The following is a 25330-nucleotide window of genomic DNA, read 5'->3' as shown; positions in this document are numbered from 1 at the left end:
ATCGATCACACTAGGCTGAGACCCGCCTTGACTAGTTGATGCTGCGACTTCAGTTTCTGTACTCACCATCATGAAATTCTCCAGATCTCAGATCTTGATTTACACTTTACACCACAATTGAAAGCTCTGAATGTAGGATCGAAAGAATTAGAAAGAAGCTCCTACCTACTGCTCTGATACCATGAAATTGTTCTTGGAAATCAGTTCTAGAACTAGAGGAAGAGAAGGAGAAGAAGAAAGAAAGAAGAAACAGTTTGTTCTCTTATTAGTAAAATCTGAACACAATGAAAAGCTTACATTCACTAATGACACAGTCTCCCTTATATAGGGAGACTTGTTACCGTTACTACATAACTAACTAATAGTTAGTTATAACTAACTCTAATTAAACATACTAACAACCTTCTTTTTTCCCTTTATCTCAACAACTATCTCTTGATCCCTTTGAACTCCCAATGTTTGACCTTGAAGCATCAACCGGCAACCAGGTACAATGTGGAAAGCAAGGTGATGGCCTAAAATGTCTTGATGGAATGTGTTGTAGTATATGGGGTTGGTGTGGAAACAAAGAAGAATATTGTGTTCCTGGATATTGTCAAAGTCAATGTTGGTGATGGTAAATCATGTTCTACCGGAGAGTGTTCTAGTAACGATGGTTGGTGTGGGACCACACCAAAATATTGTGCTCATGGAAACTGTCAAAGCCAATGTAAAACATCATCTTCAACCTAATCTCCACTGTTTGTGGGTCTGTTCGTATTTTTAATTGTTGTTGCTATCGTTTTGCAAAATCTCCCATGTTTTCTAGTTATTATGTTTACAACATTGTGCTACTGTGTTAATTTCATCTTCTATGTTGTATTTTATCTCTGTTTGTTTTATTTAGTCAGTTTGTTGCTCTATTTTATTCATATATATATATATATATATATATATATATATATATATATCAGTGTTTTAAAAGGAGGGGTGTGAGGCGAGGCGTCTTATACTGTACCGGGGGGGGGGACGCAAGCCCCGAGACACAAGTTCCATGGATCTATGGGGCGTAGTCTCATGTATATTAAATTTTATAGTTTTATTACTAATAAAATAAACAAAAGTAAACCTTTCAATGATTTTACAAATAATTTTTTATAAATAACCTATAATATATGGAAATTATATTATGATTTTTATTTGAGATAAGTATTAATAATCAATAATGAAGAAAAAAATATTATAATTACTATTTGAGCAATATCATTAAACTAATAATAAAAATATGGTTTAAAGCAAAAAAAAATCAAAAAAATAAATTAAAAACTCCCAGACGTACGTTTTTACGCTCAGGATTTACGTTTTTATGCTCGGGACTTACGCCTCAAATTTTAGGACTTACGCCTTATGGATCTACGTTTTTAATTTACACCCCAGAGCGTTTTTTATACGTCCCGCCCCAAGACTCGCCCTCGAATTCGCCCCAAAAACGTTTTTTAAAATACTGATTTATTAGGATTGATTATAGGTACTTTTCTAGAATTTTGAATTAGTTATGTTGTTAGTTTGTCATATTTGTTGTAAAATGAGAGCAAAATACAATAATACTAAACAACAAAGGAAGACAAATAATAATGAAAAGTATAGAGAAGACATTATTTTTTTATCTCTTGAAGTGTGTATTTCACAAGGGTAAAGAAGACCCTTTTATAGGATTTAGAAAACACCCGTTTACATCTTTTAACCAAATATGTTAGTACAAATTTAATAAATATAATAAATAGATACATTACGTTAGGGATAAATTAAAAGAAACATCCACAATTAAATGGATTTGTAACAATATTTGGTTATTTTTATTATTTTGTTATGTTATGTTGATTACTATTTACATGTTGCATATTACTCCCTCTGTTTAAAAAAGAGTGACTTAGTTTGACTTGACACGAAGTTTAAGAAAATAAAGAAGACTTTTGAATCTTGTGGTCTTAAATTAAAGTTATGTCAAATGTGCAAAATTGTCATTTAATCTTGTGGTCTTAAACATGCCAAGTGGAAAGCTGAAAGTAAAATGTTACCAAAAAAAGAAAGAGATCATTCTTTTTTAAACAAACTAAAAAAGAAAAGAGATCATTCTTTTTGAAATAGAGGGAGTAGTACTTTATATTGTTTTTGTTAGTTTTATGTGACTTTGTGTAGGAAAAGTTAAAATTGGTTAATGAAAATTTTCCGTCGATTTTTAACGCCTTTTATGTTTATAAACGGATTTTATTTTTAAGTTATTATTTTTATTTATTTATTTTGATTCAAATTAATTCATTACTTACACTTTTATTAAGACGTGATTTTCATTAAGATTTAGATTTTTGAATCTGAATGCACATCCGAATGATTAAAATCTTGTTTCTAGATTTGAACACTGGATGATTAAGATTGATTGTTTTTCAACATATGAATGTACATAATTTATTTATATCTACATATATAATAAATATATAATTTAAATAAAATTAATTAAATATTAAAATAAAGAAAATTTAATCATTATTTGATGAAAAAAAAGGAACACTTATACTTGCTAGTTATGGTGAAGACAGTTTGTAGTTGTGGTGGTAATAGTAATAGTTGTTAGTGACTAGTAATGATGTGGCTATAGTTGTGATGGTGGAGATGATTGGTGTTGTGGTACTTCTCATAATGGTAGTGATTGGTAGTGGTGTTGATGGTTGTAATGGTGAAGTTGGTTGATGTTAGTAGTTGGTAGTCTTGATGATTGTGGTTGAAGAATGTGTTGTGGTTGATGATGTAATTGTGGTAAATGGCGGTTGTGCTAGTTATGATGACGGAGGTGGTTACTAGTAAAGATTGACCACAGTGATAGTAGTTGATAATAGTAGTAGTGGAGATGACAGTGATGGTGGTGGTGATTGAAGAATGTATGGTGGTAGTTGACGGCGATGATAGTTGTGATGACGGAGTTTGTTGCTAGTAGAATTGATTGTAGTGGAGGTAGTGGTTGATAGCGGTACTGGAAGTGGTGGCGGCTATAGAGACGGGGCTGGTGGTGGTAATGATAGAGGAGGTACGACTGGTAGCAGGTGACAGTAATGGTTAGCAAATATGGTGATTGTAATAGCAAATGTGGTTGGTGGTTGATGACGGTAGTGCTAACTGTGGTGGTTATGATAGAGAATGTGGTTAGTGGTGATGGACGGTGATTGTGGATAAAGTGATGGTGGATATTAGCCACACAAGAATGTCTCTCAATGATACTAAGACTCTATTCTAGATCTTAATGATTAAGACATATTTAGACCAATTAAGTGCTTAAATCTTAATGAAAAGAAATGCACTTAATGGCCGGTCTAATATCTGAATCATTCATATTCAAACCTCTATTAAGTGCAAACAAATAAGCCTAAGCGTTTTATACAGGTACCAAGTGTTGATACCCAATTTTCACACACACACATATATATTTGATTTAACTATGGAATATAAAATCCTACAAAAAAAAAAATCCGGTCCGACGATTATCTACCTTGACTCAATTACATGAAATAAACACTCATAATAACACAAGGGTATAATAGGAAAGAAATTTTTTGTACAGTTTTAAATCAAACACAAAATTAAGTGGAAAGCAGTGAACCAAACACTTGACAAAAAATAATCTCTGCATTACTAATTCATGCGTTACTAATCCCTGCATTATCAATGTTTGTACCAAACGACCCCTAAATATAGGTAACTCGCTTAGAATTTAATAAGTTGGGCTCAAGATAATTTGAATTAAGTCAATCTAACCTCATTCAATCCTTAAATCATTTTAAAAGAATCTTCAATTGAGCGCAATTTAATCTCTAATTTCAACACGCTTTAAGACTTTTTATTTGCATTGGTGTAATGACTATTACTAAATTGAGGATATGATGTAACACCCCAAAAATTTCTAAGTTAAAACTCGAACCATTCTTCATTTACTTGAAGGTTCATATCGGGTGATTCTTAAATTGTCCATATGTGTAAAGGTAAATTCTTTAGTGTGAGAATAATTTTGGATATTAATTAACGTAACTAAAAACTCCTAGCACAAAGTAAAATTGAAAGCTTCCTTAATGTTATGTTTTGATGTAAGATTTTACTTGGGTCAACTTTAAACGACCATATCTCTTAGAATATAAAGAGTAACGTGTCCTATAACTTATCAAATTAAAGGTATTTGAATCTTCTTTCCAACGCCACCAATTTCGCATCAATTCAATTTTTGAGTAAAAAGTTATGACCATTTAAAAAGGATCGTTTTTATTTTTTTACCTCTAAGAAAACCCTAAACGAATTTCTTGACTAATTAAAGACCCAAAATAATCAAATTTTCATCTCTTAATACATCATTCTCTTCTCTCTCAAACTCTAAGGCAAAACCCTACGAAAAAATCAAAGTAGAAGACTTCATTCAAGATTCTTTCCATCTTTTTCAAATTCTTTTTCAAGGTAAGTTCTTCTCCAAGAATTCCTTCTTTCCAATTCAAATTTCTCCATACAATTATGAATCACTATTGAAAATCATAATTCTTGGCCATATAGATTTCAAGAAACTAATTCAAGAATCTCAAGAAACGTTTTCTTGATTGTTTAACTTCAAGCTAAGTTCTTCACTTTCAATCTTAAGTTAGTAAGTTCGAGTCATCAACATAGCAAAGATAGGAGCATATGGGGGAGGAGTCAAAAAATAAAAAAGTATACAAACCTTTGAAATTGTTGATACATGACTAGCGATTTTCAAAGATCAAAATATTTTATTGGTAGAAGCAGACAAAAGATGAATGAGAAAATTTGAAGTGAATAAGATCACATATTTAATTATTTGTCGTTGAAATAGCTCAAGATTTTATGTATTAGATAGACATGACATTACACTTAAAATTTAGAAAAGATATTCATTCACGTGAAAAATTATAAAGAAAAAGAAAAAAAAAATTAATTGTAGTTCACTCATTTATGGGCGAATCTCATTTTGCTGTGGAAGTAATAGAGTGAACCGTGGTAAGGCAGGTCACTTATTTGTGGGCAAAATGTCCGTTTTGATTTGTAGTTTTAGAAATGATTCCTTTGATATATGGTATAAAAAAAATGTCCGTTTTGAAACCGAACTTCTTAAAGCACTGTCATAAAACGTAATTTGCAAATTTAGTATGCAAAAGCTCTGGATTGTTTTTCTTCTTTGGCGGAATAGGGAAGGAAATGAGGTCCATGCGTAGTCCTTCATATAATAATAACTACAACTCTACAATTAGTCTCGAATTTTAATCCGGATTTGTTCAAACGGGTCAGCGGGTTTGGGTTTGAAAAGTGGGTGGGTTTAATTTTTAAGTTAAGTATTATACATGGTTAATCATAATAACTTAATAGGTTATGTGTCTATTTTAAATTAAATTAGTTTTCAAATTTTGGGTATGTTAAGTTTGAGTGGTTTTTTATTTTTTGGCCAAAATATAGGTTGACAGTATTTTTAGACTAAAAGGTGGATGAAAAATATTTTGATTTTTTTTTATTTAATAAATGAATTTATAATATGTACATTGTCAATTTAGACATTCGAGCTTATCACATCATCCTTATCTAATGTTATTACATTTTTTATGTGATTTGTGAATTGTGCGCTACATTCACCGGGCGCACATCAAAAACAGTGACTACAAGTGTTTGTAGATATTTCTAAAATGAAAAAAAAAAATTAAAAAAAGAAAGAAGAAACAGATGGTCCACTTAAATCTAGTGCAACGAATACGGCCCACTTAAATGTAGTACAACGTTAATGAAAGCAACGAATAGTCAATGATCCCAGCAGGAAATCGTCCTTTTATATTCAATGTGATATATTAAAACTAAGCAACTTGTCGAGAGAAAATGACCAAAATGATCCTTAATTTATGAGTAATGTTTTATTTTGGTCCTCTATATATTTCTCTTTATTGAAATGGTACTTAATGTATAATGAATGTGTTAATTTTAATCCTTCATATATTTCGCTTAATTGAAATAATCCTTAATATATAATTTAACTGTGGACTCCATGTGGCTAACAAAAACCATCATTATTGTCTTCTTTGTTAGCTTTGATGAAAAACTTTATAAAATTTGGTAAATTTTGTTAGCCACGTAGGGTTCATAGTTAAATTTAACACATTTTTTTTTGATAAACTTGTTAAAATTAGGATAAAGGACTGAAATGGACACTTTTTTATTATACATTAAGAACTATATTTCAATCAAGTGAAATATATTAAGGATCAAAATGAGTACTATTATTATACATTAGAGACTATTTCAATCAAGTGAAATACATTAAGGACTAAACTAAAACATTACCCATATATCAAGGACCATTTTGGGCATTTTCTATCACTTTGATATAAAAAGGATGATTATTTTCTTAGTATCATAATATATTTTCTTGTTTCAGTATCTAAATTATTTTCAACCAAACACTAAGAGGATTTTTTTCTTAATTAGAAAACAATTTCAATTGTTTAAACACTTCTCCACATTTGTAAACACAAGACAACTGTCAAAAAAACAGTTTTAATTATTTCCATTCAAGAAGGATCAATAGATCAAATAGTATTCTCAAATACTTTTTAGCATAACTTATGAATTAACGGAAGAAAAAAAGAAGATTAAAAATGAGAATTCAGTTATTGAATAGTACAATCATGCCACAAATAGATGTGGTGCAACGAATAATGTTGCTCTTCTTAACTAGAGGTTCTGGATCCGAGCCATGAGTACGGAATAATCCTTGGTAGGAAGTGTTTCCCTCAAAATAAGGCTCTACGTAACGCGAATTCAGAATAATCGAACTCTAATATGGATACCGAACATCAAATAAAAAACCAAAATAAAAAATAGTACAATCATAACAAGGTGTACCGAATAAAAGTGGAGGTTTTTTTCTTGCATATTCACGATATATTAATGGCACGTACATGCCCAAAAGTTTAAGAAAACAAATACTAGTAGAAAAATAATCATGCAACTATAGTACCTTTAATAAACAAAACAAAAAAAGGCCAAAAATATCTCTAACCTTTCAAAAAATTCATAAACATCCTCTAACTATATTTTGGCGTAAAAATACCTCAATTTATATTTTGACTCAAACATATCCCTCAAACTTAACACTCATCTGATGATTTTTCTCAATTTAAAATAGCCACGTAACTTATTATAACTAACCACGGATAATGCTTAAATACTGATCGTGCAGCTAGAAAATTAATCAAGGACGAGCTAACGTTTGTTACATCCCATAGCGGTAATTATTTAAGTTTGTTCTATACTCAAGCTTTTGTTTTAATTATATTGCATCTTAAAGAACTGTCATAAGACGTTAATTTGCAAATTTTGAATATGTGGCTTATTTTATATCGCAAAAAGTCATTATATTTTTTGTGTTAAGTTTGAGGGTATTGTTGAACCAAAATATATATTTTTATACTTGTAAATCGTTTTTCATATGATACGGATATTTTTTACCCTCTTTCATTTAATAAATGAATTTAAATATTTAATATATATAGTGTTACTTATTTTATACTAATAATATGTATAATTTAAACTCTAAATAAACTCTTCATCACAACTACTCCTCGTTTTATTGTTGAGTCTTTTTCTCAATAAATAAATATTTTTAAATTATATAGTACAACATTTAAGAGTAACACCTATAATATAGAAAGAGAAGTTATTTCTCATCAACCCACTGCAGCTGCATTTATATTAACGTTATAGTTTTCTAACTGACTTTAAAAAAAGGGAAAATGACAAACATACCTTCGAACTATCGTAAATGGTATGCAGGTATTCTCCGTCATACTTTTGAGATATTGATGCCTCTACAGTCCAAAAATTAGAGCGTATTTACCCTTCACTCTAACGAAAGACCAAATAAAGACATGTGGCACAATCCTACGGAGGAACCCGTTTGACCAATTAATTAGATCCAAAATTTAAAAACCGACCCATTTTTATTTTAAATCCACCCGAAACCAAATTAAAACACACATCTTCCAAAATCCATACAAATTGAACCTGCCAAGGCTAATGGTCTCTCTAAATCCTTCAAATCTTATGACCTTTACACAGAAAAAACATAACTTTCAAGGGCTATCATATAGTCTAGAGTAGAAACGCGATTTTGATAATTCTTGAAAGTCTTGGGACTTCATTTGTTGCAAGGCTTGAGTGAGAGAACACATTAGGATAATGCAAACGGAATTCATCATGTTGTTGTTACCATAAATTTCATTTCCCCTGCAACAATGTTTATTCTTGCATGATCTACATATAATAGATAAACAGAAAATCACACTCACACTAAAATAAGTCAAGATTCTAAACAACAGCAATTAAAACGGGAAGAAAGAACAATGTTCACCGGAAAATTATTAGTAATTAAAAATCCTAAAATAACAATAAGGATGGCCGGAGTTTGAACCCCTCCGGCCAGATCTGAAAAGAAAAACGACGTGAAAGAGATTATCGGAGTTGGAGCCACGCTGGTGGTTGCTGGTTGTTGCTGTTGTTGAAAATTGCTGAAGCTTTGAGCTTCGCCAGAGTTGTTTAGTCGGAGCTTTGAGCTTGCTGGCTGGATATGGGTTTCGTTGTTGTTCGGCTGAGCTTCGAATTTCGAGCTCGCCGTTAATGGCTGCTTTACGGCGATATGGTGGCTTTTGGTTGGAATTTTGTTTGGTCGTTGCTTGCTGCTCGGCGTGAAGCGGAGGGGTATCGATGGTCACTGGTTTGGGGTCCGATTTTGGCTTCGTTTGCTGGATAATGGAGGTTGATTCAATGGTTGATTCCTGATGGCTAATGGTGAAATGGGTCTAGTTCGTGAAGGTGTTTTCGGTGGCGTTTTGGTGGTGGCGAGCTGGGTGTTTTAATTTGGGTCAAAGGGTTTCGGGTGGGTTTAAATAAAAATGGATTGGTTTTTAAATTTTGGGTCTAACTAATTGGTCAAACGGGTCTATTTGTAGGATTGCGCCACGTGTCCCTATTTGGTCTTTCGTCACAGTGAAGGGTAAATACGCTCTAAATTTTGGATAGCAGGAATACCCATATCCCAAAAGTATGATGAAGGGTATCTGCATACAATACCATTTACGATAGTTCGAATGTATATTCTTTCCCTTAAAAAAATGAAAAATTATGGTGTACCACTTGATGAAAGACGGGCATTAGGTTGGGTTAACAAATTAATTTATTTTTTTTAGGAGCTTTCACACATTTTTATTTTTTACCTGAAGAATCTTCCTCTGTGAATATACATAAGAAAAAAGTTTTTTAAAACAATGATTCAAATATTATTAGCATGTAGAAGAGTGGAGAAAATATCAAAATGGTCCTTAATATATTGGGGTTGCTTTATTTTGGTCATTAATATATTCTAGGTGATTGAAATAGTCTTTTATATATGTCAAAATGTGTTTAATTTAGTCTTTTATCCTAAACTTAACAATTTACCCCAAAAAACTGTTAAATATAACGGTTGGACCCACATAACTTATAAAATCCACCATTTTTATCATCTTTATTAGCTCAAAGAAAGAGTTTCATGAATTCTAAAACACCATTTTCTCTAATATCTAACCACACAATTACAAAATAATTATTGTAAAAAGGTTGAATAATTATAATATGTGGGAGATATGATGAACGAAATTGGTCCATGTTTCTGATTGAACAGTGACAGATAACACCTTTCTTTTTTACTCTACTGATCCCCCATTATTATTATTTTATATTTTTATGTTTTATTGCCAGATTTGTGGAAAATAGCTCAAAGATTGTATGCCTTTTGGCAATATACGCTATACCGATCTAAAGCATGAATAGATGATTTTTTTTCAAGTATGAGAGCTATCTGTATTTTCTGCTAATGCTTTATGATCTATTTGAAACTGTTCTATTGTGAAATTTTTAAAAATTATTTGTCTTTTGGTGTGATGAATTCATGAAAATTTCACATGTCAGACTTCAGAGAGAATTATTTTGTAATTGTGTGATTAGATGTTAGAGAAAATGGTGTTTTAGAATTCATGAAACTCCTTCTTTGAGCTAATAATGGTGAATTTTGTAAGTTATGTGGGCCTCACCGTTATATTTAACAGTTTTTTGGGGTAAATTGTTATGTTTAGGGTAAAAGACTAAATTGAACACATTTTGTCATACATAAAGGACTATTTCAATCACCTAGAATATATTAAGGACCAAAATAAAGCAACTTCAATACATCAAAGACCATTTTAATCATTTTCTCTAGAAGAGTGCAATACTTATTGATGTACCATTAAAAGTTGAACTTTTTTTGCATCCCCACAAATATATCAAGGAACAATACGAATATCACTAATTTGAAGCCAATTATTTATTTTTAAATGAATTTTTGATATTACAGTATTTTTTTTATATTTTTATCCCAAATACATGCTAAATAGATTTATCTAATTATTTGTATTTAAATATGGAACATAATTAAAATGTCAATTTATGAGCAAATCATGCCTCATCCAAATTTTTAAAAAATAAATCTCTTTTCATAAAATATTTTTCCATAAATACATATAGAAGGGTAACTTTATTTTAGACTTTCGTCTTTTTTTCTTTCTTAATAAATTCCTTGGGCATGATGATTCACATTTCATGTTTGGGTCTTATACTCTTTTCATAAAATATTTTTAAATGAATTTTTGATATTACAGTATTATACTCTTTCGTTTCAATTTATATGGCACAATAAAATTTGAAAAGTCAACCTAATTTTTTATATTATTTTTAAATATTTTAAATTATTAACTATTGTAATATGCAGTACTATATTTTATATAAATATATAATCAACTAAAATGAAAAATGAGATAAATACATTAAAATAAAGTAAGTAGTTATGATAAGGTGAATGAGCTTTTCCACTTTGGTTTTGCTCTTCTTCCGACTTCATTCTTTCACTTTATATTTCCATTAAAATTTGAGATTGCAACCAATTTTCATTTGAGAGAAAATAGAAAATAAACTCACAAATTAAATTAGCATTTTTAGTATGGTGATTAAGTAAAAACAAACGGAAGGAAATACTATTCTCATTTGTTGCATTTTAGTTATATATATATTAGTCGCTATCGATTGTTCCCTCATAATTTTGGTATAATTATGAAACCAATTGATTCACCTTCGTCTATAACAAAATGAACTTAGCTCTACTGGTTTTGTTCCTCCTTAAGTTGGTGTTAGCCGATGAGGATGAGCTATCTCTTCCCTTTGAACTCCCAATCTTTGGCCTTGAACAAGGTGTTCGATGTGGAAAGCAAAATTCAGGCGTAAAATGTCTTAATGGAATGTGTTGTAGTGTGCAAGGTTGGTGTGGGAACACAACGGAATATTGTTCCCCTGGACAATGTCAAAGTCAATGTTGGTGCGGACGGCAAGCTAATGGTACATCATGTTCTACCGGAGAGTGTTGTAGTAACGATGGTCGGTGTGGAACCACACAAGAATATTGTGCTCCTGGACATTGTCAAAGTCAATGTTGGTGCGGACGGCAAGCTAATGGTACATCATGTTCTACCGGAGAGTGTTGTAGTAACGATGGTCGGTGTGGAACCACACAAGAATATTGTGCTCCTGGACATTGTCAAAGTCAATGTTGGTGCGGACGGCAAGCTAATGGTACATCATGTTCTACCGGAGAGTGTTGTAGTAACGATGGTCGGTGTGGAACCACACAAGAATATTGTGCTCCTGGACATTGTCAAAGTCAATGTTGGTGCGGACGGCAAGCTAATGGTACATCATGTTCTACCGGAGAGTGTTGTAGTAACGATGGTCGGTGTGGAACCACACAAGAATATTGTGCTCCTGGACATTGTCAAAGTCAATGTTGGTGCGGACGGCAAGCTAATGGTACATCATGTTCTACCGGAGAGTGTTGTAGTAACGATGGTCGGTGTGGAACCACACAAGAATATTGTGCTCCTGGACATTGTCAAAGTCAATGTTGGTGCGGACGGCAAGCTAATGGTACATCATGTTCTACCAGAGAGTGTTGTAGTAACAATGGTTGGTGTGGGACCATATCTTGTACTTCTGGAGAATCACATTCAAGCTTATCTCCACTGTTGGTAGGTCTCTTCATATTTTTAATTGGTGTTGCTCTCGTTTTCTATCGTCGTTTTGCAAATTCTCCCTTGTTTTCTACTTTAAGTTAGATTTATAGCATTTTGTTTATTTCATCTTCTATACTGTATTTTATCTTCGTTTGCTTTATTAATTACTCACTTTGTTGCTCTATTTTATATTTATGTATGACTTCTCTTAATTTATTCGGATTGATTATATGCACTTTTCTAGAATTTTGAATTAGTTATATATGTTGTTACTTTGTCATATATATTTGGTTATTTTTATTATTTTGTTATGTTGATTACTATTTACATGCATGTTGCCTATTACTTTTTACTGCTTTTGTTAGTTTTATGTGATTTTGTGTAGGAAAAGTTAAAATTGGTTGACTCTCATGTTTATAAAATATATTTAATTTTTAAGTTATTATTATTTTTCATTTATTTTGATTCATATTAATTCATTACTACACTTTTACTCATATTTGATTTTCATTAAGATTTAGACGTCTGAATTTGAATGCACATCCACCTACCCTCACTCCCGACCAGCCCCCCACCTCCTTCAAAAATAAAAAAAATTAAGTTTGTTTTTAAAAAATATTTTCTACTTCAAATTTTTATCTGTTCACCCCTACCCTCAATCCTCTCCCCGCCAGCCACCCCCACCCCACCCCTAACCCCCCACCCCAAAAAAAATATAAGTTTGCTTTTTAAAAATATTTATAATTTCAAAAATTATTTTCTACTCTAGTAAAAATAAAATATATTTCTCAAAATATTTTTCATTCATAAATCAAACACAAAATCTTTTCCAAAAAATATTTTGTACTCACCAACCAAACCTGAGAAAATAAGTCAAAAATTTACTTGTTTTCCAGAAAAACATTTTCCTTCATACCAAACACACCCTAAGGGGTCATTTGGTACAAAGATCAATAATGCAGGGATTGATAATGCATGGAATAGTAATGCATGGATTATTTTTATCAAGTGTTTGGTTTATTGTTTCTTACCTAGTTTTGTGTGTGGTTAAAACTCTACAAAAAAATTCTTTCCAATTATACCCTTGAGTTATTATGGGATTTCTATTTCATGTAATTGGGTCAAGGTAGATAATTGACGGACAATATTATTTTTTATAGCATTTTAACTAGCTAGGAGAATAAATTTTTTATTGTCATGTTCACTATTTTCTCATTTAAATTATTTGAGAGTAAATAATTGTCATCTTAATAAATTGGAGTTAATATCTCAAAAAGGTCACACAACTATAATAATTTATAGAGAAAATTTATTGAACTTTGTTTTGTATCAATAAATTAAAAAAAAAAACTCTTTATCATAAAATAAAATAAAAAAAATAAATAAATATAGCAAAATAAATTAAACTATTTTTATACTCAAGATGTTTATATATATATATATAATGCTCTTGTTTTAGATTACTTGTGTAATGTTTAATGGACTTCCGTTAAGAGGCAATAATTGACTTATGAATTGTTCTTAAATCCGTACATCAACATAATTAGCATATTAGTCGGATTATAATATTTTATATTAATAATAAATAGATTAAATAACTCATATTTTAGAAACAAAAAATTATATCTAAATAATAAAATTTGTAAGCAAATTTATTTAAATAAATTTATTAGTATAAATAGAAAACATAAAATCAAGAAAATAAACAAAATGATTAAAATAATTTGAGGCGGTATTTTTGTCTTTACCTTGATTAGTCCTATGGTATTAGAACTAATACCACCAAATGGAAGGTATTAGTTATACACCCTATAATACCATGTAGGGTGTATAACTAATCCATGGATTGATTATACATAGACCCAAAATTCCTACCAAACATAGTACTAAATAATACCACACATAATACTTGGACTATTTCTCCTAATACTCCCTACCAAACGACCCCTAAGTGTTTTATATAGGAACCTAGAGTTGTTTTCCAAGAAAGATATTCGAAAGACATTTGAATACTATTCTTTGACTCGTTATTATGTATATTATTGGCGTTAGGCAAATATTAGACCGTTTCTCATATTATTGCTTTATTTTATTCTTTGTATATATTTCATGTTTATACTTGTGCAATATTTTTATCTCCTCCTCAATTGAAAAAATTAATTCAGTCGAGACACACAGTTATAAATTTTGAAAGGTGCTAATACCTTATTCCCTTTGAGATTACTTGAACCCTTATCTAGAATCTACTAATTTTGTAGACATTTTTGTTAAATAAGCGACTCCAAAAAATTTTCTTAAATTATTTATAAACTAATAATTTTTTTTTATGAATTCCACGATATTGAGCCTTATTTGGAAAAATAAGGATGTCAACATCTACCTCCACCTCCACTTCCACCCCCACCCCCACCTTCACCCTCACCTCCTCCTCCACCTCCATCTCACCCCCACTTCCATACCCACGATGTGGAAGGCAAAGTAGAAATGAAAATGTAGTAAAACCGAAGAGTGTTGTAGTAATGATAAATATTAGAGCATTTTGATAAACATCTCGACACACATATAAGAATTTGTGTCGATGCTCCAATCAATTGAATAAGTTAAATATTTAACATTATTTACTTGTGAAATATGGTTTGTAAGTGAACCTTTTATTTTTTTTATCAATTTAAATTGGTGTTTATCCAAAAAAATTAATTATTTTAATAAATTGACTAGAATGATTTTGTTATTTTAAATTAGTGTGATCGATCAATACCTGAGACTTGAGAGGAAAGATATCAAACTTTGCAAAGTTCAATAAAGTTGTTGATGGAGCATGTCCTACTGGTACAGATTGAAGATTGTATCCATCGTCCGCCAAGAGTTATTGGAAGCTTGTTAATTGCTCAACGTTGTCTAGATTTTATTGGGACGCGATCGAATGAGTGTAATTATATTAATGCATATGAAATTAACTATCTCTATATAGATCTAGTGACGTGGTACGCGTAAATTATCAGCATTTATAATTACCTATACATATTTTCTAAAATTCATTCAAGCCTTAAATCATTTAAAAAGAATCTTCAATTGAGTCAATTTAATTTCAAATTTTAACTCATTTTAAGACTCTTTATTTGCATTGGTGTAATGTATGTTCCCATATTAAAGGTATGAATTATTATGTATTTTATATCTTCTAGAATTTATCTATCAATTTGTAATTTTTTATTTTATTTTTTTGAGTTCATGAAATTCAAATTATGATTGTAAAAGTTAATAACAATATATTAAAATTATTCAGATTAAGCGGGTCAAATTGGACGGGTCATGATCTAACTAGATATTTAGCCTATTTGAGCCCAACTCATTTGAGTCAAAAGGAAATTTGGATGGATCATGATCCAGCCCGATATCTTTTTCAACCCATTTTAATATCTTTAATTTCACTTCAACCCCTAACTATACAATATAGCTTGCTAAAAGTCAGAAAACATACAAGAACTATATAATATAGCTTACTTAATTATACATGAGCTATATATTGATTATATGAATGATACTCCCAAGCCCGATATCTTTTTCAATCCATTTTAATATCTTTAATTTCACTTCAACCCCTAATTATACAATATAGCTTGCTAAAAGTCAGAAAACATACAAGAACTATATAATATAGCTTACTTAATTATACTTGAGCTATCTATTGATTATATGAATGATACTCTCAAAAAACTGAATATACTTTAACTATATATAAAGTATACACTGACTATACATGAAGTATACATTGATTATTCAATCTCAATCAACTCGAAATCACCTCTAAAGTCTAAACAGTCCCAAAGTTTAGATATAAAATCCTCTCGAAGTTTCAATTTTTTTAATATATAATTTGCTCAAAATAAGTAACATTTCCGATACATCAAATTTTAAAGAAGAAAAAGGAGAAGAACATGATAAAGAAGAAGATGATGAGGAAGGACGAAGAAGATGACCATTTCCTTTGGAAAAAAATAGGCCCAATGGCCAGTTTAAATAAATTTTATAAATTGATAGGAGGATTACTTATCCCTAGCGATGACAATGGGCGGGGCGAATGCGGGGAAGAGTGGGTTTAAGGCAATGCAGGACAAGCGGGTTTAAGATTTTGCGGGGTGGGTTAAAGTGGATTTTTTTAAATTAATGCGGAGCGGGACGGGTTGTCGGTATATATGATTTTCTGTGGGTTCAAACATAATTTTAAATTTTTACATGTTATAAGAGTGATAGAGCATTATTTATGAAGATAATTTAAAACTATTGAAATGTTCAAGATAGTAAATTAAAATGGTTCAATAAAAAAATACAATTTCTCACATGTTTCCAATTGACTTCTAAAAAATAAATTTTTAAGTCATTATCTATTAAATTAATACAACTTGATGAAAACATGAATATATTTTTATGAATTTTATTTTTAGTATCAAACTTAACTAGAAGAATTTTTAAAAAAAAATTATGTAGAACGGGATAGGGCGGACTGAAAATAAAAAATTATGCAAGACGAAGCGAGATGAATTAAGAATTTTATGGGTTAAGTTGAACACGCCCCTCCCCGCCCACACCCTGTACCACTCCATTGTCATTAGTACTTATCCCTCACAGCTCTCTTAATATGATGATTCTCCCTTTATACACAATATATCAACAAATGAAAAAAAAAACTCAATCTTGCATAATTTTTTGAACTTTTATTCTATTATTTGCTGACTGGTTATCACTATCGATGCTATGTAATTTTCCACTTACAATTCTGGGTTGACTAATATTGGTCTATTTAGGCCTCCGTGATTACAGAATCTATCTGCTAAGTCTCTTGTTTCTAATACTTTTAAATATAAGCTTAATGCCTTTTTTAATTTTAACCACTCTGATTTTATCTATATTTCTCTGTATAAATACCAATATCTTAGTCGTAGTTGGTTAGCAAAAGGGTGTTTTTTCATATATTATCTCTGTCTAGATTTTAACTGTGTAATGAATTTATATTTTAGTCTAGATATTTTATCTATTAAATGGTCTAACCTTATATTGTCTTCTTTGGTACTATGTAGTCTCTTATATTCTAGATATAGACTTTCCAACTTTCTTTTTGTCTTTAAATGTATCTGAGTACTGCGTAAATGCCTTCTCATTAAATGGTAACTTCCCAAAAACTTCTTGCTCTGATACCAAAATAACAGAAATAGTAGAAATAATAGAAATTAGATTTTGATTTTTGTAAATCCTACTCAGTACTCCCTCTCACTTGTCCTATCATGTTTATCTCAGAGTTTAACCTGCTTTTTTCCCTTTTAATTTACTACCCCGTTCATCTCTTTCTTTTAACCTGTATTCTTAGTAACTTCTTCTTTAACCCCACCCCGGAGATGACCAACAAGACGTCCTGTAATTTCTGCGGACTTTTTAAGGCCTTTAAAACATCCTAGGAATTTACAGGTTAATCCATCGTTGTTATCAAGAAGTTAAAAGCTTAACCATATACTAAGGGTAGTTCTTAACATAATGCATAACTTGAATACAAACATAATTTACATAATTATTTTTAGGGAAAAATACAGAAAAACATAAGCGACTTACATGATTTAGACGAAGAGAGGGTTTCCTTTCGGGAACCCCGACTGACCCTTACACACTAAAATACAAACTTTTTGTACAAACTGAATATTACAAGAGGGTTTTTTAGAGGTCTTTGGTTTGAGTGGTGGAGAGGATTTTTCGGAACATTGGCAAGGAAAATATGTTGTGTGTTTTTTCTTTCTTGCCTTTATCACTTAAGGAAATGTTTAGGTAGAAAGGAATGGCCAGAAATTAGCCCACACGCTAAAGATAAGATAGAAGAAAGTAGTGGCCTAAAGTTGGCCGACATTCTAAAGATAAGGTCTAATAATACATGTCGGATACACATTTGGGCCCCATCGTCACATGCATTATTGTCACTTATTGACATAGACTTTGACGCATGCTTATCAGTTTTCTCATCGTTAGAGGATAGTGATAAAGTAAGCACTCACACAACAAATGTGGGCATACGCACATAGCACACTTTTATTCCATTTCTACTTTATTTTATTGTCTTTGCCTTGTTTTGTCTTTTTGCATTCGTCTTCAGGCATCAAGGTTGTGCAGAGCTAGGGATCAAAGCTCATTCCGTAATCATCATCTTCATTAGGATCTTGAGCATCTTGATAATTTAAGTAGATTAATATTTAGAAAGAGATGACAAAAATAGCAAATGTTTAATATTAATTTTAAAAATTATGAATATATTTTGCAATAAGATAAAATATCTGGATGAGGAAATCAATACGATATGTAATGATCTATGTATTAAAATATCATGCTAATTTAGCATTTAATTCTAAATAGATTTTTTTAAAACAGAGAAAATGCATTTATGTTTTCAGATTGTTTGAAATTTTTTCACTAAACTGATAAAAATAACAAAAATACTTGTTCCTATAAGTTATTGTGCATGAAAAAAGAGAACCAAAAACACATTTGTATCATGCTAAAAAAATTATGTTCATTAAGACAAATTATGCATATATAGAACTTCATGTAATAGTGAAACATGCTTCTTAGTTCTAATTTTTATGTATGAGTGATAAATAAAAAATATTAATCTCTCTGTTTCAATGTGTTTGTTCTATACTGACTTGGCATAAAGTTTAAGAAATTATGGAAGATTTTTGAATCTTATGATTTTAAATTTTAAATATGTGAAATATAGTAAATGTCTTTTAATCTTGTGATCTTAAATACGTTATGTGGAGTTGGAACTAAGAAAAGAAAAGGGACATTACTTTTTAATAGATTATAAAGAAAAATTCGACAGATTAATTGAAATGAATAGGATAGATTTCAAGATGATAATACATAATGATTCCTGATTTTTATATAAGATATAATCCAATCTAATAGACAAATTTAACTCTGAATCCTACTAAATTTGTGTCTTATAGTAATAAATAAATAAATTGAATATTATACTTCAAAGTTTTACGACTTAAAAAATGAATCTATCCATCGCTAATATCAATTATACTTTAAAATATTATTGGGTTAATTTAATTTAATATTTTTATTCAGTATTCGATATTTATATTGGAGTTGCCCATTCGGATATAGAGCTCTCTATTAAAAAATATTTCATATCCAAAACTCAAAATTAAGATATTTAATTAAGGAAGGAGAAACACCATTCAATGCACTATATTCTTTGATGGTTATTTTTTGATATTTTTTAATACTAAATTTTTTACTAGGATCAATATTAATTAATGTTGATCAGTATGCTATAGAAAAACCTTTTAATATTTGTCAAATAATGATTAATAATTGATTATATTGGGCCCGTATCACGGGCCTTAAGAATCTAGTATTAAGAAAAAATAATTATTTTTTATCATGTTTTACCCTTATTACTAATTACTTGTTTTCAAAATTATTTTTTAAGATCTAGTACGAAACATCAATTAATAGGAATAGTGTGATAAAGTAGTCATATAAATCATCATTTTCTTAATGGATCGGTCAAATTCAAATGTAACAAGTAAAATTGAACGAAGAAAGTATGTATTGATATATTCAAAATCATAAGTTCTATTTTTTAAAGTTTTTTATAATTGATTATATACGATCATATAAAGTAAAATGGAAAAATATTGTGCAGGTAAGAAGAAGTCACCTTTGAAGCCTGGTGCCATGAGGATGGATAGAGTGATAGACTTAACTCACCTCCTTTAGAATCATAGCTAAGAAGTATATGCATAATGCTTTTTATATATTATTAGTCGCTATCAATCAAAGTGATAATTTTGCTATAAATACTTGAGCATTTAACCAATTAATTCATCTTCATCAAATAATTATAACAAAATGAAAGAGACGGCAATTAGCGTTTTAGCTCTACTGACTTTGTTCTTCCTTGAGGTGATCTCAGCCAATGAGCTATCTCTTCCCTTTCATCTCCCAATTAATGGAACCTTTGGCCTTGAAGGAATTAATAATGCATCAGCTGGCGTGTACTTGAACGAGGGAGAATGTGGAATGCAGGCTGATGGCGCAAAATGTCCTACTGGAATGTGTTGTAGTATATGGGGTTGGTGTGGAACAACATCAGACTATTGTGGTTCTGGATTTTGTCAGAATCAATGTACAGGCCCTGGCCCGTCCCCACATGGAAGATGTGGAATGCAAGCTGGTGGTGGCGTAAAATGTCCTACTGGATAGTGTTGTAATATATTGGGTTGGTGTGGAACCGAATCAGACTATTGTAATCCTGAATATTGTCAGAGTCAATGTTCAGGCCCCTTCCCAAAAGGACGATGCGGATGGCAAGCTGATGGCGGATTATGTCCTAATGGACTATGTTGTAGTGTTGATGGTTGGTGTGGAACCACATGGGATTATTGTGCTTCCGGAATTTGTCAAAGTCAATGCCCATCCACACCACCTCCACCCTCACCTCCACCTCCACCTCCACCTCCGTCTCCACATAACCGGAGATTGTTGTAGTATATGGGGTTGGTGTGGACCCACATACGAGTATTGTTCTCCTGGATATTGTCAGATGCAATGTACAGGTCCATACCCAGAGGGACGATGTGGATGGCAAGCTGATGGTAAATCATGTCCTACTGCTACTGGACAGTGTTGTAGTAACGCTGGTTGGTGTGGGACAACATCAGATTATTGTGCTTCTGAACACTGTCAAAGCCAATGCAACACTACTCTAACCTCACCCATCAAGAACCGTATGAGAGGTATTGAAAGTTTCATGCTCAACATTGTCTAGATGCTACTTCCCAAATACTAGCTACAGGATGTACTTTTACTCCTCTTTTGGAACTGCTGAAATAATTCCAATATTAATGCCTGTAATTATAATGCATATGAAAATGCATTAATTAATGTAAATAAATAAAGAACTTTTGTCTACTACCTTATTTTAATTACCACTCGATTTTTACCTTCCATAAATTGTGATGATATTATCATTCTTAGCTAGCGTATCAACCGCACGTGCCACCTATGATGAATTATAATTAAAACATTTTGATTTACATTTCTCTTTTGAAGTCTCTGGAAGAAGAAGGGTAGAGGCTTAAAACATTTGTTTACACAAATAGTAGTACACATGATTTGATTAAAACAGGGAAAACTATTTAATTAGATATACATACATATCATATCTCCAATTTAATTTATATATATAAACTATATTTATTATCTTACTATTTAATAATTTTGTATTAGACTTGGAATGAAATACATTACTCCTTAAAGTTACTTTAAAATAGAGTCTTTAATTATCTAACCACTTATTCTTTTCATAATTTATACTTTCACTTCAAATCAGTCTCTCCCTCCTCCTTCTCTCTCAAACGATTTTCTTCTATTAAATCCACCTTTACTACTGCACTTTCAAAGCACCCCAACCATCATAATTTTGATTTCATCAACGAAAAAATCCAAATCAATTCATTAATACTTAGAGAAATCCAAATCTATTTATTACCTCTCTCTTTCTTTTATTTTTCTTTCTTCAAAAGTAATCCACCCATAGCGGATGTCTGATAAGCACACCCATAATTTACGTTTTCTATGCGATTTATGAGCTATTGCACTTACTTTCTAGCTTTTCAATCCCTTAAACATCAAAAGATATTATTGACACCCCTTTGTGAATTTATCGAAGAAAAAAGAAGTTTAAAAAGAGAGTTCAATTATTACCATGTGGAATGGTACAATCATTTCTGAATGTACCCTACCGAATAAAAGTCGTGTGTTTTATTTTGCATCCCCACGATATATAAAGTGGCACGTACGTGCCCGAAACTTAAAGAAACAAATACGGTACTAATCAAAAAATAATTAAGTCATATAATACCGTAGATATTAAAATTTTGTGAAACTCTATAAAATAAATTTGATTTGAATCAGAATTTTTTAAAGACTATTTTATGATTTCTATCATAAAGTCATGATTCATGCCTATACAAAGGGTAATATTATTTCTTGAAGAGACATCTCAAATATCTCATAAATTCATTAATAATCGTTGAGATAAGATATATAGCAAGGTATTTTAGATAAATATACTAAGATCCCTCGAAGCACATAGAAATTCAAAGAGAAAAATAATGGGAGAAACAGATTTGAGCACAAATTATTTTATTTATAAATTACATTTCTTCATATTAATCTTCTATCACTTTAAAATTATCTATAAACAAGTACCTCTAATAAAATCTCTCTCCTAAATTTCCCTTCGGTCATTCTCTCTCCTTTTCTCCGGATCTTTTTCTGTTAAACCCACTTCAATTACTGCACTTTCAAAGTTTCCCAACAATACTATCTTCGATTTCATTGACAAAAAAATCTAATTAAATTTATTAATAAAATTAAATGAAAATTTATTTTTTTCTATTTTTTTTCTTTCTTCAAAAGCAACCCACCCATAGCGGATGTGCATTTACTGCAATCACACTCATGTTGTGTGTTGTTTCATGATATCATATTTTCTCTTTCAAGCATTGTATTTTTTTATTTTTTTTCATGTTCGCTGGTTTTGGGGTAAATTTTATTACATATATAAAATAAACTATATCAGATACACAAGTGGTGAGTAAAAACTAGTGAAATTTATGGTGTTTAGTGAAGCGGGAGAGCATCAAAATGCACCCCGCTGATAAGAAATAGGATCGAATGGCCAATATTTGTAAAAAATAATAATTGAGTTATTTTGAATAAGAAATTTTGACTCAATAAATATTTGTTCTTTACGCATCAAAGTCGAGCAAAATGTAAAATCCTAAATGGGTTACATTTCGTACGTACCCCTTCATATAGATTATAATATAGATGAAAATGGTGGGAATATATATATATTATAGAATGAACATACATAATCATTCACTATTTTGATTTAGAGAAACGTCATTTATTTATTATAATATTAATTAATTAATGCATTTCATATATATACATTAATTAAAATTACACACATTACTTAATATTCAACTACACTTCACTAGTCCCAAAAGAGGAGTAAAAGTACATCCTCTAGCCAAGTTTGGGGAAGAAGCTTTGATTTGGCTTAATACTCACAATAGTCTGATGTGGTTCCACACCAACCCCGTCGACTACAACATTCTCCATTAGGACATTGTTTACCTCCAGCTTGGCTTCCACATTGTCCTGATTGTACTACTGATAGGGCTGATGTGTCGTCGTCTAGCTCTTGGCATTGACTTTGACAAAATGGAGAGTTACAATAGCTTGATGTGGTTCCACACCAACCAGAGATACTACAACACGACCCTTCAGAACATTGTTGATGTCCCCAAGTTTGTAATCCTCATCGTCCTGGTTGATGTACTGACTGCACAACATGTGTTTCATTAAAGGGAAGAGATGCCTCATGATCAGCTGAGACCACCTTAACAAGAAACAAAACCATCACAACTAAAAGTTTCATTTTAATTTGTGAATTGTTATGGGATAGATGAGGTCTTATGATGCTGTATATATATAGGAAAATAAGTTACAAGTGAGTCCCTAAAGTGCATAAGTATTAATTTTGTTTTGTTATTACATTTTCCTTTCAATAGAAAGGGTTATGAAAAATAATTGGCCTGATATACCATTTAAGATTATTATTTTTAATTTGAGATGTATTTTACTAAGTTAATCTTATATATTTTAAATTTGACACTACTTAATGATAAGGATAATTAGAAGAAAATGATAAGTTTATTTTGATTTGTTAAAATAGATAAATAAAAAAAATTAATTTTGTATAAAGATCAAGTGAAGAGATGGTGAACTTTAGCAAGAGTATTCAATAAAAAAGACCGGGGGGTTGAATCCCACCTAATCCTTTCTTAGCTATTGATTTTGGTGCAACGTGCAGTATCTTAGAAAAAAGAGTGCCCTGGGATATTTCCAACCCCATCTTCTACTTAAACTCTTCTTAGTCGAGCCTATCACACGTGACTTTTCTAAGAACCTCATAAATATATTTTTTTAGTGTCCAACTTCTAAGCTTTTGAAAGGTTATTGAATTATTTTCTCGATAAACAGATAGTATTAAAATTATATAGTACAAGTGTACAACATTAAAGAGTAACAACAATAATGTAGAAAGTGAAGTTAATTCTTTATCTACCAACTGCATTTATATTAAAGTTTACCCTTTCTAAATCTAGGACCACTTGAAAATAAATTTTCTAACTGACATAAAAATATGAAAAATCATAATGTGCCACTTGATGAAAGACGTTGTGCAATAGGTTGAGTTGGCAAATTATTTTATTTTATTTTATTGTCCTTTTTCAGGAGCTTTCACCATTTTTATAACTTAAATTTACAATCTTAATCTTTAATTCAAGTAAAAGACAAAATAAATAAACTAATAGAAGACAACTATTTAAATTTTATTTTCAATATGTCCTTGTGATTCTATTCCTTATAGCAAAATATAATGAGAAGAAAAAAATGGGCAAAAAATTAAAAGATTTTAAAGAGAGAAAAATAGATTGGAGTTAGTAGGTCAAAGAAAGTTGTCCATATATATTAGTAGAACATAATTATAATTTACCTGCAAACACAAATTATATGATTAAGTGTATTGATTTCAAGCACTAATTTAAATAATAGAAAACTACTTGCAAATTGTTCATCGGGCTATAAAATAAAGCAAATCGTATGAGATGCCAAAAAAAATAAAAATAGATGAGACACAAAAATATATATTAATTTGTAAACCTCTCTTTATTTATTTTTTATTTTTTTAAATACTTATTTTTTGTCATTTTCTTATTGGATAGAAATAAAATCTACCTCTATTAATTTTTCCCTATAATTTATCCAAATAAAACCAATATACATCTTCAAGACCTCAAAAACATATTTTTTTTAAATCTAGTAATTTGTATTTTCTATAGTTTTTTTTATTTTAAAAAAAATCGTTTTAGATAATTTGTATATTTTTTTAAAAATATTAGTAATGCCACAATTATAAGGACATATTATGCTATCATAAATCCTAAATTCTATCTTCCTTTTTTCTTTCTAAAAAAATGATCATTTAATTTTTTAGTAATACTCTTTGAAACAACTAATTTCAAAGAGAAACGAAGAAAAAGAATATAGAT

General features: G+C 30.4%; 1 protein-coding gene, 2 non-coding genes and 1 pseudogene across 3 annotated transcripts; all 4 read left to right on the top strand.

Annotated features, from left to right (window-relative positions):
- Window positions 1-9817: 9817 nt before the first annotated feature.
- On the top strand, window positions 9818-9902 carry LOC125832731 (small nucleolar RNA U54). Its single transcript, XR_007443258.1, has one exon. It is a non-coding gene; the product is annotated as a small nucleolar RNA U54 (small nucleolar RNA).
- Window positions 9903-9975: 73 nt separating this feature from the next.
- LOC125832722 (small nucleolar RNA R64/Z200 family) lies at window positions 9976-10053 on the top strand. Its single transcript, XR_007443250.1, has one exon. It is a non-coding gene; the product is annotated as a small nucleolar RNA R64/Z200 family (small nucleolar RNA).
- Window positions 10054-11225: 1172 nt separating this feature from the next.
- On the top strand, window positions 11226-12245 carry LOC125832247 (chitin-binding lectin 1-like). The gene has a single exon (XM_049511394.1). It carries the CDS (start codon window positions 11226-11228, stop codon window positions 12243-12245), a length of 1020 nt encoding a protein of 339 aa, XP_049367351.1.
- A 7803-nt stretch (window positions 12246-20048) lies between these two features.
- Window positions 20049-20967, top strand: LOC125832441 (chitin-binding lectin 1-like; annotated as a pseudogene).
- The last annotated feature ends 4363 nt before the right edge of the window (window positions 20968-25330 follow it).

The sequence above is a fragment of the Solanum verrucosum genome, unplaced genomic scaffold (assembly GCF_900185275.1).
Source record: "Solanum verrucosum unplaced genomic scaffold, falcon-dt-bn FXZP01000009.1, whole genome shotgun sequence".
In the NCBI taxonomy this organism is placed as follows: Eukaryota; Viridiplantae; Streptophyta; class Magnoliopsida; order Solanales; family Solanaceae; genus Solanum; species Solanum verrucosum.
Note: the sequence above shows the minus strand (reverse complement) of the source record. Positions and strands in the feature narration are given on the sequence as shown.